Raw genomic sequence first — 15,987 nt, forward strand, 5'->3', positions numbered from 1 at the left:
TTACACAAGAAAGGTGATTAAAAGTAATAGTGTAAAAGGAGCAGAATGGAAAAACAAGAAAGATGGGAGAAGTTCTGAAGTGATTATTTCTACATATTGCTCTTCTTTAGTTCAATATTCTCTTGAGGGTGGATGGAAGATGAAGATTTGGGTAGATTTTCCACAGTGAACGTTATGGCGCGTTAAGAAGGTGTTAACACCTGAGCATACTCAAGTCTACTGTTGAACCGACTCACTTTTCTCGTTTTCGAGTCAGTTTATAGCCGAATCATTGCGCTCCTCTCAGTCTCGGAAGGAACACAATTTGTTGTTATCGTTCCGCTTCTGATGAGTGCGGATATAAATAGTTAATTGGAGGCAGGAACAAAAGAGGGAGCACCTGGACGGGCACGCGACAGTCAGTTGGCGAGCGGCCGAGGCGGCAGGCCTGCGCCGGCTGGCCCTACACACTCCCACCCTTCACAAATCAGGGCATGTGCTACCGATACCATGCTGCACCTCCCTGTGCTCGTTAAATCGTAGCTTTACTGCAGTGCCACTCGTTGTCGACAGGGTAACGAGCCCGGGAAGTAGCTCGAGCTGTCGGTGGCTGCTGCGGAACTCGCCTCGTTCTTGAACGCATTGTTTGAACATTCCTAAAAACCTTACAGCTGATTGTGGATCTTATGAATATGTTTAAAACTGTTCATAGGCAATATCTAATGTGCAGTCAGTATCTAGACCGGAAAAAATGACTAGATGAAAATGGCCGGAATAATTTTAATTCATATAACTTGTAATTTAATACGTAACATGGTAAATCGTAACATTTCACGTTTCCAAAGTGGAAAGTAATTATTAGTAAAATATATGTTATTTAAACAACATGAGACATTTAAATCATTTCCTTTAACGACAAAATATCCAAATTTTAAATATATGTTAATGTTGTTCAAACGTCATAATCAACTTTTCAAAGTGCACAAGAAAAGAACATTTGAGAAGGATACGTCAGAGAAATGAGAACAAATTGACCGCTAGAAAATGTCAGCATAATTGAAAATACAAAATATACTGCATTGTAGCCGTTGCAGACGCATTAGTTTATATTACTTTTATCCTGAGAATGATAAAAGATTTGAAAACCAGCTGGGCTTTGGTCCAACCTACGATGCGCCTCCATGCTTTTATATCTTGGCTTATCCTAAGATATTTTCCCATCTTTCTGAGGGCTGCGGTTGTCTAGTGTATTGAAAATACATGTTTTATTTTCCTCTTAGTCTCGTTCCTTCTGGTATTCCTTCCCAAACGCCTGTAATGAACAATTCCTCTCCCCGCCATATTAATCTTCTGCTTCTTATAAAATCAACCACATCAGGTTCCTTTCACAAGTCTCATTGTTGCCTTTTTTCATGAATCTTAATATGTTCTTTTCTAAAACAGTTTACTTTTCCTGGGATATTCTTGTAACAATCGATAATTCAGATCCATATAGTAGATCAATCATAGTTTATACGATGTTCTCTTAGTTAACAACTTAGTTTTAAGACGCTCCTGTCTGTTATATCCTGAGTTAAACAGTGGTTAAAATTGATTTACTTTTTAAATTTTTAACGAGTGACGTCTAGTTTTATATAAAACTGTTGAGTCGGAGATTATCATGTAAAAATGTTACGTATATAAAAGCCAGAATACGAATAAACCATATACGAGTAAAACTCATTGTGATCCTCAAATAAATCTAAAAAGGATCTTGTCCTCTGAACTGAAAATGACAAATATATATGACTCATTTGATCAATTCAGATAGTAGAAACTCTGAAGATATATCTCTGAGTTGTAATACGTTAGTTAATTTGAATATTAACTTAGCAAGTTGTATCAATAATAAACCAGTGGACTAATTAATGGGTACAAAATACTTTCTCGAACCCCTCCAGATTCAAAACATCATAAAGGGTTACTGTTTATCCAAAACTGCCGACTTTTATTTTTCAGTAGGAATGGTTTTCGTCTTATTGAGACCATTAAAATATAAAGTGTAGTATCTGATTTTTAACTAAAAACTTATAGTGTTTCTCGTGTTACTGGTAAACCATACAACATAGGCGTTTGAGTACTGCAAAGGAAAGGGAATTAGGACTACCCATATTAACTTTGAAGTACCTTTTCCAGTACCAGTAACTACGAAAGGTACCATTCTGTTTTTTCTTTTATTTTAAAGCTAATATATTTCAGCACATTTCAGGTGCAAAAGATTTAAAAATTATTGTTTAGTATTTTGCAATATATTTTATATATATACCTAGCGATTTTGAAATAAATGGGCCTAAAACGGGTTTAGAACATAGAACCTAAGACATCCAAAATAAAATCAAAGTACATATTGATATTTCAAAGAGTTAACTAGATAAAGTATGTTACGTTTGGTGTGAAAAACGACAACTTTCGAAAAACCTGTGACAAAATTAAACAATTAGTAATATTACATATTTAACCATGCATCTAATGCATCTAACTAATGCATCTCAGTTGAATAAAAAGGATCGTATGGGTTCTTCTGCTCCTCAAACATGTTCTTTTGCTTTATTTTAGTAAATTTCAATTTTAGTTTCTTGACAGCATTTTCCGCTTTTTTGGTTGTGGACTCATCTCAAATTATTGTTCTTTCAATACGTGTTTTTCTAATTTAGAAAATGATGCTTAGGCAAGGCTTTTGAATCTGTTTATCTCTGAATTGGTAAGACACTATTACATCTCAGATGTTACTTATAAATTTATCTTAGCATTCTATAATCACTCCTGTATTAGGCTTCTTTTTTACACTACAAACATTTTCTCAATTTAAATGTTATAAAATTCTACTGTTGCATTCCTCTTTTTCTTGACTTTTATTTCAGATGGTAAACTTCAACATGACCATTTCTGAGAACAGCCAGGCAGTGAACTGGTATGTTCAAAAATGTTACTAATAAGTCAACATTTTGCACAACACAGTTATTAATTATTACAAATAAGAGTATGCAACACTAAGTCAGACTTTGCTAAAGATAGAATCAGAGACATCTCATGGAGGGACACGCACGATCATCGGACTCGCTTATGTACATAGTCTTGTGACAAATTTCAAGTCTTTAGCTCAGTTTCTTTTTTGAAAATATTCTGTAGACAGACAGACAGTAAAAGTGATTTTAAGCCAGCCCGCTTACTGATAGGCTTTGCTAACGCATTAGTTAATTTTAAATAGGATGCTTTTGAATATAACAAGAGAAGGGAAAGTGAGCGCGTAGAGTGAATGGAAGATTCCTTTACAAAAATTTAAAGGTGGAAGACACCTCATAATCCAAATGGCTTTTTTCGTTCTAACAAAACTTTTGCAAATTTATAGAGATCCCATATACTCCAACTTCACAGGACAAATCGGGAGAAAACAGTCACAGTAAACTACTAGTGACTTTGTTTTATGTAAACAGTCTTATGAAAAACCTAGATCAACTACATGGCTAGAAATATGAGGAATCAATTATAAACCGTTATCAATAGGAGTCTCTAGCTTTAATACTAAAATTATTTATGATGGTCAGTACTACGAGGTTTTGTTGCAAATCATACATTTATTGTATAAAGAATGTTTGTTATAATCTAAGAAAATATCATTAATAAACCCGATTGTGCAGACTACTCTCAGTTATTAACAACATTATTAACAATCGTAAGCAATCATTAATTGCATTATTTGGTCAGTTGTTGGAAACAAAAGACTTTGGACAATGCCATTTATATAGAAAATAGAAATCATGGGCCTTAGGACACTATCCTGGGGAACACCAAACTCGGACTCTTTACACTTAGATATAGAAGATCGAAGATGTGATAACGCAAATTATTACCATAAACTATATACTATTCAGAAAGTTATACCACTAACAGGTAATATACGTTATTATGATACACTACATATTGCAACGTAATGTATCTTTTATCAGGGTATTAGCTCACCATGTCCTTAAGTTTAAGAATAACGAATCCTACTTAACTTTTGTTAAGGAATGCTTATACGCTATTTTCTTAAAGGTGCAAGTGTTCTGAGAGTGAATGCATGTTTCTAACAATAAAGACATGCAGGTATACGACTGACTATTTGAGCTCAAGCAGTTGAAGACATATCCCAAGGAAAATTGTATAGAGAGAAAGACTAGATACTTTTTATATCATATCATTACGACGAACCAATATTATTGTGCATTGAGTCAGTTTTAGATTAACGTTAGTCTTTAAAGTAGCCACCTCACAGTCGTGTAGAAGCACCAGTTTTGTGTACTTGGATTAATAATCATGACAGTACCTCACACTATTAATTTATGAATGTTGAGTTTAGCTTCGTTTCATGCTCCAGTGCAGCATCTGAGTCCTGACACTGCCTCAGACTTGACGCCTGGAATATTGAGTCGACGTCCGTCTGAAGGAATTCGGCAAGACCGAAACACGGAAATTCATTGAATCAACCCTTACCATCATAGCTGTGTTAAGTAGAGTATTACGATATTGTACCGATCTTGTTTAATTTAGTTCTCAGTTTTGCAAAATACATTAATTTCCTAATTTAGGATCTCAAAATCCTCATCATTTTCACTGACCTGTCAAGACGAGTTAGTAGTTTACATCTTATGTTCTTCTAATCGTGTATAACAATTTTGTTGCTGGGCATTAGAGAGAATGAGGAGCAAATTTTTTACCCAGCTCGAGTGGTGGTCAATCCAGGAGTTCCTTTTCGGCCCACAATTACCCAGAGACCCAGGCCGTTGGTGGTCAATCACAAAAAACAATGACTGCGCTGTTCTGGCTTCGGCCGTTAATAGACTTTGTTGATTCCTAGTCCAAGGAGAATTAGCTAATTAAAATCATCCACTTGAATAGAAGTATTCCCACGAACCAAAAATGTCTTTTCACGAATGTTTGTCTTGGGAATGTACAAATAAAATCTGAACAGTCCTGTCACTAGAACACATATTTGGCAATCATATTGATACGTATTACTGGATATTTTACTTAAACTAATAACATATCATTCGTCAGTCATCTTGACTTTTTGTAAGAAAATATGTTTTGTAAAGTTTTTATCGCAGTAATAATGTGTTATTCAACTGTAAACATTACCTTAGAAAAGTCAGGAGAAATAAAACTGAATTGTATAATTCTTTATTAAACCATTTAATATGTAAAAGACGCCAAACGAAATCTCTAACTGGTATTACAGTGTTACATACTATATTACTGGAGAAAGTTTGAACGAAAGCTGCCTCGCTCGAAATTTATAAGCGGTTCGTAACCTATAAATCATTCCAGCTGTAATGTAACAAAATTTAGCAAAAAAGTGAAATAGCACAAATGTTAACTTTGGAGTCTGTGCTAGATAATTGTAAATGTATGCTTTGGTTGGAATTGCAATGCCAGGATAGAGAGTAAATGGGTACAGCATTTGTGTGGCTTGTTGGTATAAAAAATGTTTTATAATAGAAATCTCTAAGCATTGGATAAATGAACAAGGCAATTAAAACAATGTAAAATACGCCAAACGAAATCTCTAACTGGTATTACAGTGATAAATACTATATTACTGGATAAAGTTTGAACGAAAGCTGCCTCGCTCGAAATTTGTAAGCGGTTCGTAACCTATAAATCATTCCAGCTATAATGTAACAAAATGTAGCAAAAAAGTGAAACAGCACAAATGTTAACTTTGGAGTCTGTGCTAGATAATTGTAAATGTATGCTTTGGTTGGAATTGCAATGCCAGGATAGAGAGTAAATGGGTACAGCGTTTCTGTGGCTTGTTGGTATAAAAGATATTTTATAATAGAAATCTCTAAGCATTGGATAAATGAACAAGGCAATTAAAACAAATGAATAATAAACGAGATGAGAACAATAGGCTAAGATCTACTGACAACCAATTAGTATGGTAGTCTACTGTACACCAAGAGGGCTACGCCGGTGTGATGTCCGACTCCAAGGTATCAATTGCCCCTTGTTAATGTGTCACACTGCCGGCCAGGGGATAGGAGGCGCCGTGCCGCGCTGGCCGGTCAGTAGTAATGACAAGCCGCCTCCAGGACACCCTGGGCCGCCGGTAAAAGATTACAGTATTGCTGCAAATTGTTTGTTTTTCGGAAGTGTTTGTGGACTTTTGCCGCTCGTCCTCGGACCTCCTGGAAGTTGCAAGTCAATGTGCCATTCGCTCCGCCCACTTAGCAATTTTTCAAAATGTTGCCTCGTTTGTGGCCTCACCGTAATGTCTCAGTTCCCGTTAACAGTTCCTTGGCCTACTCTCCACCTCGAGTGTGCCTTATATATCTGTTTTGTAGTGTATTAGTTGCAATTAATACCTATTACTTAGAAATGACACGTCATGGTGTGATAATACATTACTTTTTTAATGCAATGTAAACCTAATGAGGAAACAACGATGAAAGTAATTCTAAATGTGCTATTTGTTGTAGCCTTGAATGTTACAGCCCTGGAATAGTAAACTTTATTAATTTTTAGATTATAAGCAGTTGATAAACATAAAAAAAATGTAGATAGTTGTTTATTCGGCCTTGGAACGTTACAGCCTTGGAATAGTAAACTGTATTAATTTTTAGATTATAAGCAGTTGATAAACATAAAAAATGTTGATAGTTGTTTATTCGGCAAAACATAACACACAAAAAAAACATTCCAAGAAACATAACTTCTCATCATTCAGTTAAAATACTTTAAAGAGCCCAAATAATTGAATATAGAAAATTGTAAAATTTACAGTAAACATACAAAGGTATCTCCAGAAATATTTAAAAGTCTCCCTCATTATCAAGTAGAGCAAAACGTATAATCTGTGCAATACCATTGATTAAAACACTACTCTTAATTATTCTTCATTTATGGCAAAGTGAGGGGCCAGATACGAAGAGAGAGTAGGTAGTATCAATAGTTTAATTTTAATTCGTCTAAGCAAAACCGTATAGTGAATAATAAAATAATGCCCATAATAATTTAAAACTCTACGTACCTAAACAGCAGGGAAATTAAACAGTTGATGGAGTTTTTACATTTATGTCATTAGTGATTTTATAATTTGTAACCCAAAGGACTGGCAACCACTACCACATATTTCATTGTCATTCGGTTTAGCAAACTGATTATGAGGAACTCTAAACTGTAAAAATCCTCCAACGGTCCGATATGTAACATAAATATCAATTTTGTAAGACACGTGAAATCAATGAATATGAACACACGTCAACAGCCATACATTTGAGTTTTATCCAGCTGATCATAACCGTTCAGTAAATAACGAACGATTTTCCTTAAACTAGAAGCTCATCTCAATAGAATCGATGAAGAGTAACAAAAATATATTGTGACTTTATAATTCACTTAATAATAATTTCACATCGGTAAACCATTTGGTTCTATGACTATTGTAAACTAGTCATCATAAAAATATCAACGATAAACCATGTTTTTAAGAAATAATGTAAAATTATGTACTATTCACTATTACTAATTTAAAAGACGATCACTATTATATTGCTGTTATACTTGGACTTAGAGTTATGCAAGTAAATTTTCTATAATATATATATATATATATATATATATATATATATATATATATATATATATATATATGTAAAATGCACTTTTGAATTTGTTCTAAAACTCAAAACCCATAACAATGTTAAGTATATCGTGCATAACATTAAAACACAGATTCATAAAGATATCTGCAGTAGCCAATGCTCTATGGGTCATGCAATTGGTCCAAATCGCAATGGTAGCTTTGAACTGCCACTAGACTACTTACTACAACACATTTTTGCCAGTCAATGTCATTCATACTTCTTGGTTTGTCTCGATGGAGTGATGGGTAGCATCAAGGCAACACTTTCCAAGAAAAGGTGGTAACTGTGCCTGCGAGTCTCTCATATTCATGGTATGACCCATCCATCTCTTTTGTTTATGCTTAACTATTGTAATATAAAGGTGAGTGGCGCCCCTGGCAGGGTTTCGAGGCGCCTCAGAGCACCGCGGTGCATACTTTGCGGAGCACTGGTTAGATCTATAAAAGCACTAGCTTAAATTTTCTGCTATAGCTTTCGAGGATAGCACATAATGCGTGAATGTGACTCTTTTCATTTCGTTCTCATCCTAATTCCACTCTTTTCATTTCAAATGTTCGAAGTTAATAAATTCTTCATTAAAACATTGTTGAATTTAAATAAGCTAATACTTTTAACGATGGCCCACACAAGTTGATATATGAACTTTTTAAAAATTAATAACATATATCTAGGGCGAACCAAGTAACAGTAAGACAGTGATAAACAATTAAACGTAAAACATATTCATATTGATAGATGTTATCCAATTGTAGTTTTCTGTCTAAATGTTTTATTGTTTTTTATTCATATCTTTTGAATAGGTTTGCTTCTCCATAATTTCTAGTGGGTGTGTTGTACTACATATTATAACCGTACAAATATGGAAGTTTGATTCCTGGTTCACAGTAGAATCTTCATAAATGACGTATCTTTTTATTATGCGTAAAAATATAGTTTAAAAGTATATTAAGAATACATGTTGTTCTACTCAATTCTTATTCATTATACGTTTTTATTAAAGTTGTATTTAAAAAAGAGTAAACAGCTATATTTTAACAATTATTTAAAGATTTTATATTTTTTTGCTAGTACAATACAAAAATCAGTATCTTACAAACAAGGCAAAGTTGAAAGTTTGTAACATTTGAAGTTGATATTAACTTTATTTTAAGGAACTGTCTATATAATAATTATTGCATTAGCCTGAGGAAAGTTTTTTCATGAATCATTTTGTAATCTGTCGATTTTTAGCCAGTAATGAACATAAACTGTCAGCTACTATATTTTTAAGATCTCCACCAGACGTAAACGAACTAAAGTACTATCTGAGCCCTCGTCTCCTAACAAGCCTAAACTGCTACACGAGAAAAAATAGAAGCCCGACAAGCGTTTCTCAAAGACGTAAAATAGGTCCATTCTTCATCACTCTTAGAACTTATTCTTTTAAGTAACCCAACCCCGCTTGTGAGAGAGGGCGAGGCGAGACAGTCGCGGGCGGTCTGAGTGGGGTGGCCTCAAGCTTCATTAACCGATTAGAACGGGGGAGCAAACTAGCGTACACCTCCCTCTTGTGGCAATGGAAACATTGGTTAGCCTTTACAAAGCCGCTGTCTCGGTTTACCAACATAGCTTTGTAATCCCCTCAGGTACAATTATTGAGACCTAAAGGACCATGTTCAACAGGTTTCCCTTTGTAAAAGCATATAATGAAGCGCTAAAAGGTTATAAATTAAAAACTGGAATACCATATTCAATTGCTTTTAAGAATGAAATAGGAATTTAAAAAATTAACAAATTTATGAACAATGTGTTTTATATTTTATGCAAACTATAAGAGTTACAGCTGCTTAAATCAAACAAGAAAAAAAGTAGTCAAGACAAACTACTTTTTTGTGAACATTTGAAATTAGTTTAATCGCTGTTTACACCCAAAACAATATTTTACCATATTACTCGTACTATTATAAGTAAGTTTTTATTAGTACTGAGAATGCAAAGTACCTTTTGAAACTTAATTACAATTTTTCTAGTTCATACAAATTATAAGACAATGATATATCATTATCAAACATTCGAAGGAAAACTAATTATTAAATCGGTGTTTCCTTACTTATCGAAAGTCTTATTTGTTTCTTTTATGCATTCCATGATACTTATAGCAAAGGGTGTGTTTCCTTCATGTTCTAAGTTTTTATTCTTTAATATTAAATTCAACTATTTAATCAACAAAATCCGAACATAAACTGCCAAGGAAACAACTTCTGGTTTGCAGTTACAAGACAAACATAGCGTGTTTGTCAGAAGTGACGTAATGTGAGCAATAATTACCATCTTACATGAATGAGCTCGCCTCGCCGTGGCGCACCGTTTCATGTGATGCACATCATGCCGGAGTGGAAGGCGGAAATTTGCGCCGTATATAGGCACGGCGAGCTTTGCTTGACCACATACTCACCCAGCTCTTCCAACAGACATGAGAAGTCTTCTAGTCCTTCTTCTGGCAGCCGCGGTCTTCGCCGAGGAGACCAAGGTCGAGGAGAAACAAGTGGAGGCCAAGAAGCACGACAAGAGAGGTATCCATGAATTTGGCGGTCATGAATTCGGTGGAGGTGATTTTGGAGACCACGATTTTGGAGGGCACAGTTTTGGAGGTGATTTTGGCGGCCACAGTCATCACCATCATGAGGAGGTGAAGACCATCACGATCCAGAAGGAAGTAAAGGTGCCGTACCCAGTCCACGTGGAGAAGAAGGTTCCGTACCCAGTCAAGGTTCACGTCGAGAGGCCGGTCCCCGTCCACGTGCCGAAGCCTTACCCAGTGCACGTGACGAAGACAGTGCCTTACCCGGTCAAGGAGTACATTCCTGCACCTTATCCGGTAGAGAAGAAGATACCATACCCTGTGAAGGTCCATGTGCCCAGGCCAGTTCCCTACCACGTATCCAAGCCTTACCCTGTCTACGTCGAGAAAAAGGTTCCCTACCCTGTAGAGAAGCACATCCCTTACCCAGTCAAGGTGCATGTCCCTCGACCTGTCCCTTATCACGTACCTGTGGTGAAGCACGTGCCTTACCCTGTGGAGAAGAAAGTCCCCTACCCTGTGAAGGTACCAGTTGAGAAGCCAGTGCCATATCCCGTGGAGAAGCCTTACCCAGTTGTAGTGGAGAAGAAGGTTCCATACCCAGTGGAGAAGGAGGTGCCATACCCTGTGAAGGTGCCTGTTCACATTCCAGTTCCTGTCCATGAAGACAAACATGAGAGCTACAGTCACTACGGTGGAGAAGAAGAAAGCCACAGCGGACTCGGGGACTTCAGCAGCTCTGGTCATGAGTACTGAGTAAAAGAGTTTGTAAGTAACAAAGTACAATATTTATAAAATAAAGATTATTTTACCCATTTGTTGCCTTTCAGTTTATTATGTCCAAACAACATATAATAAATTTTATAATTGAATGTACCTTTAAATAAGAGAAGTGATTGGTATTATATTAATTTTGTTAAATCAACAAAACATTTAATTTATGGAACTTTTGTTACCACACAACTTCAACAAATTTAACATTTCACTAATTTTGTGATAAATTGTTTTGCAAATTAATCTTAACATGTACTTAGTATTAATTTTTAACATGGGCATTGCGTAATAATGAATAATACTCATGGAAAGTTTACTCCGGTCAGTTTAAACAAATGTGTACTGTAAAGTTTAAGAGAATATATCCAGAATAATTCAATGTAAATAAATTTATGTGGTCAAAATATACACACATACACACACACGCGCGCGCGCACACACACACACACACACACACACACACACACACACACACACTGTTTTTATTCTAAATCAAAAAATTCTTTAAAAAGACGTAATAGGCTACTTTTTGAAATTTTTTATTCTCGATGCTTAAATTGAAAATGGCTTTCTAAGTACTCGTATTGTTACTGCTCAATTGTTATTAATTAATAACTACATCTTACTGCTTCCCAAAAACATGAATCTCTTTAATTGGCAATGTTCAATAGGACGAATAAGATTGTACTCTTAACAAATTCCAAGTGTATAAATGAGATAACATACGGGGATATGGTGTACTTTTATGTTGAAGGCCGAATAATACAAATAATCTGTGAAATAAAGTTATATGTTTTTTAATCTTAAAAACCAATTTACTTGGATTATTTACTTTTAAAAAATCCGTTTTTTCATTAGAACTACGCAAAAATAAAGCCATTATGGGTAAAGAAATATATATTTTAATCTGTACATGATGGCTTTTTCCAAAATTGTACCAAATGTCAAATCTGTGGAGCTGAACCCCTCTTGTGGTAGCTAGTCTTATGTTACTCTCTAGAATTGTCAAATACTCTTACTACTCTAACGAACTGTAAATACAGCTTTGTATAGTTTGTCTTCATTCTGAAGTCATCGAGAATTGATTGAACTAAGCAAAATTTTAGATAGTAGAAAACGTTACCATTACATGTATAAATATGTTAGTTAAATATTTTAGTTCGTACGTACAAATTTGTATCTTTAACCCGTTATTCACAGGGAGTATATAAATCCCACTTAAGAGTGGAGTTTCTAAAGATCTTAAAAAAGTAGTTTTTTAAAGATTAAGAAATTTCTTTGACTTTGACAAGCCAAAGAAATGATGATTAAGAATGATGACAATTCATTACACTTTATTACTTTTGTGCGTTTTCTTGTTTTGGACGTTTTGTAATCTTCCTCGAAAGATATGAAATAGGCTACAGTCATCTTTACTAATTAATGATATGATCCGCAACAAACAAACTTTGTACGTTTATAATCACATAAAAATAAATTCGTTTTGTGCTAAATTTTGTTCAAATTCGTGAAATTCGATCAACATATTTATTTTGAGCTGAATACTATAAAACGTCGTGAAATTCGATCAATTCCTTTTATGTTTGTCATAAGAAATCCAACGATTACATATGTATAATATTAATTGTTGTAGGTTATCTTACTCATAAAATTCCAATAACATTTTGTTCTATCAGTACATTTTAAAATTACAATTAATTAAAATCACATGTCAGTGTAAAGCAATGAGATTACACATTTCCTTCTTCTCGGGAAAAGACTTCCGTAGGTCTAATCACTGCTTTACCGACGACGCGGCGGCCAGATCCAGATTGCTAGGTGTTACGACAGCGACGGTACCAGATGACCGAAATCTCCCCACATGTGGACCGTGACCTACCGTTCATTAGCGTACGTTACGTCACGTGACCACGCTAGCCGATCTGTCTGGCGTGACGTTGTGTAACCTCCACTTCGTTTCTTCCGCACATTTATTTAATTAGTTGATTTATTCTTGTTATAGCATTGCATACATTTATAGGCCTATTTGAAACGCACATTAATTTGACTTCCTTCTTTGGTAAAAATATATGTTATGTGTATTAAATAGTTTCGTAGTTATGCGGTATAAAAAATCAAGAATAGACGCTAATTTCACAACTGTTATTGGAAATTTGATAATTACTCTATTTAATTTATGTGTCATATTAAATTGTTGATGTGTGTTCTGAAGATTCACTTCAGAAAACTACTTGCAGTAGACACAATGCAAAAATTTAAAAAACCATCAATTTTGAGGAATAATGTAAAACGAAATTTACAAATGTTTATAGTTTTATTTAAAAATAACATAAAATATCCAAACTTCAAATAGCGTTCTCCTTTTGTAGATTTATTAGAAGAGCGGAGGTAATCTATAGCAAAATCAAATTAGTATCATATTGCCATTCAGATATTACAGCAGTAAAGCTGTCTCTAAGCAAGCATTAAAATTATTGTAGTTTCAGAATTTATTCTCTAAAATTAATATACTCCACATAGTTATCGTGCTCTAAAATGACCTTTGATCCATGCAAACATTTTTTTATAAATTGTGCCCTATCGATCTGCAGGTCTCACAATGATTAAAAATGGAATTTTTATATGATAACTTTGAAATCATGCTATAAACATAAGTTATAACGTATAACCTGTTATTTCTTCTGGCAATTCTAATTACCAACAAGTCGAAAATGTAAAAGTTGTGTTCGTAGGAAGATCTAACGTTTAAACACGAAGCTACTTCCTATAGCAGAATATCTCTTTTAAGAGTCTTTTACAATTTCCTTTCGAGGTTTATTGTTTTATATTGAAGAAATAACTTTTCATACCGATGTTTTAATTAAAGTAATTTTTTTAATTATTTCGGACGTAATTTTTTTTAAGTCTCACAAAAATATAACCAGTTAAAATCCTAGATACTGTGACATGCTTTTCTTGTCTTACTTTTGTACGGCTTTTAACTACACGAACTTCCTTGTATACTATCACGGGTGTACTTTATTATGGCTAAGTATAATTAATAATACAAATTTTGATTATAAAAATGCTTAGGAAAAGATACTGTTTAGATAACATTACATAATTATAAAATGCTGCTGGTGCCCCTAAGAGAACATTAGGCCTATTCAGTTTATGAACTATTTAAAATCCTAAAGCTATATTTTAAACATGTTTCATTACGCAAAATATTAAGTCGTGTTTTGTACATATTCTTCTTAATAATGGTATATACATTAATGTAAGATTTTTTACTAATACCTCTCAAATTGATTTCAAATACTTCATATTTGAATTCATTAAACCAGCCTTAGGCTTTCCGTATACAGAAGCAACATTAAATTTTATCTCAATGTTTTGTATACTCCCTGTTAGTACTATTGCAGCCAATCTCATTCACACCAACGCAAATTGTACGTGCGCTGTATGTCCCATTGATGCCGCCGAGCGATCGGGGAGTGGGGGCGGCGCATGAATGAAAGGGGTTGGCGGGGTGGAAGACTGGAGTAGCGGTGCATTAGCAAGACGGCTGGGACAAGGCTGGAGGACATAATTAGAAGAGGTATTGTCTGTGAACGTGTGGACAGCTAGACTGGTGCCGTGCCACTGCCATGCCGCAGCTCTGCCACAATACTCGACTGATGGGTTCCCACAGACACCGTGACCTACCGTCACCAGCGGCCAGACGACAACCCCCAGACGTCACCGGATTGAACTGTTTCATCTCCACACAATACAAAACACAGTCAGATAGATGTTGCTTCAATCAACACACCTTATCGTTTACTCTAGTGACGCAGATGATGGTCGATGTAACGATAACCCCCAGACGTCACCGGTTGAACTGTTTCATCTCCACACAATACAAAACACAGTCAGATAGATGTTGCTTCAATCAACACACCTTATCGTTTGCTCTAGTGACGCAGGTGATGTTAAAATGTAAGCATGAGGGTTTTTTTGAACAGCTATAAGGTGATTTCTAATAACCAAAGAACAATTTCCACAAACATTCACATTTAAAAATCAACACAATGTTTTTTTTTTAATTCCATTTTACATATGTTTACATGTTTACTCACAGATGACAGATGACATTGAAATGGGGGTGTCCAGGTATAAGCGATATATACACTAACAATTGCATGTGTTATGTACTCTTTTAATACACTAGAATTACGCCCATTCTTCACATAACAGGCTGAATAAGCAAAAACAGTAAAAAAAATAAATCCTAAGTAAATCTCCAAAGTAATTTCCTATAAAAACGTACCCATGGATACGAGCATTTTATACAATTTTATAGGTTGATTCCAGAGTAGTGGTCATTGCTTTACAGAATATCCTGGATGCATGAACACAATGTCCTGTAGGAGTGTTGCCAAACCTAACATGAGCCGTAAACATTACTTAGCACGAAATCATGATCAATAAAAATGTGTCAATATATGAACCATACATCATTGTTGAATGAAATTCTAAAATAATTACAATTCAAAAGCGTTATTTAGGAAAAATTATAAGTAAAATTATCTTTAGTATCAGCGAATTAAATCATTAAACTGGAGAAAAGATTATCTCTACTCAATACTTTGTATAATAATATAAGTTCTCCAAAAGTTGTTATGCGACTTCCAAGAAAGCATTATCTGAAATACGAAACGTTCCCTAGCATCACTAAAGTAAGTCACGGTAATGCTAGAAATCCCAAACATGACTCTATTCTACATTACTGCTCCAGAATAAATTCCATGTGATCCCCAAACATGGATGTTTTAATTATCAATTCAATAAGCAATTTAAAGAACAGGGCATATGAATATGTTTAATAAAATGGAAAATAAACAAAAATTCAGAAAACAGACAGAAATTACAATTCAGCCCTTGAGACTTACAGATTAAGAATCAAGTCAACAAAAGCAGAATGGTTTAACAAAATAATAAATGAATCTGACAACAAACAAAAGGAATCCTGGAATGTTGTAAATA

General features: G+C 34.6%; 2 protein-coding genes across 2 annotated transcripts in view; one reads left to right on the top strand and one right to left on the bottom strand.

Moving 5' to 3' along the window:
* Positions 1–15,987, bottom strand: part of LOC124363540 (repetitive proline-rich cell wall protein 2-like) — a 65,762-nt gene that overhangs the window by 15,886 nt on the left and 33,889 nt on the right. The window lies entirely within an intron of this gene.
* On the top strand, positions 10,099–11,023 carry LOC124362462 (proline-rich protein 4-like). Its single transcript, XM_046816982.1, has one exon. The coding sequence runs from the start codon at positions 10,099–10,101 to the stop codon at positions 10,960–10,962; it is 864 nt and encodes a 287-aa protein (XP_046672938.1). The 3' UTR covers positions 10,963–11,023.

This window comes from Homalodisca vitripennis, chromosome 5 (assembly GCF_021130785.1).
Source record: "Homalodisca vitripennis isolate AUS2020 chromosome 5, UT_GWSS_2.1, whole genome shotgun sequence".
NCBI lineage: Eukaryota > Metazoa > Arthropoda > Insecta > Hemiptera > Cicadellidae > Homalodisca > Homalodisca vitripennis.

What these genes read in the sequence shown, in the direction of transcription:
- LOC124362462 (XM_046816982.1), top strand. Translation starts at nt 10,099, where the DNA reads ATGAGAAGTCTTCTAGTCCTTCTTCTGGCAGCCGCGGTCTTCGCCGAG.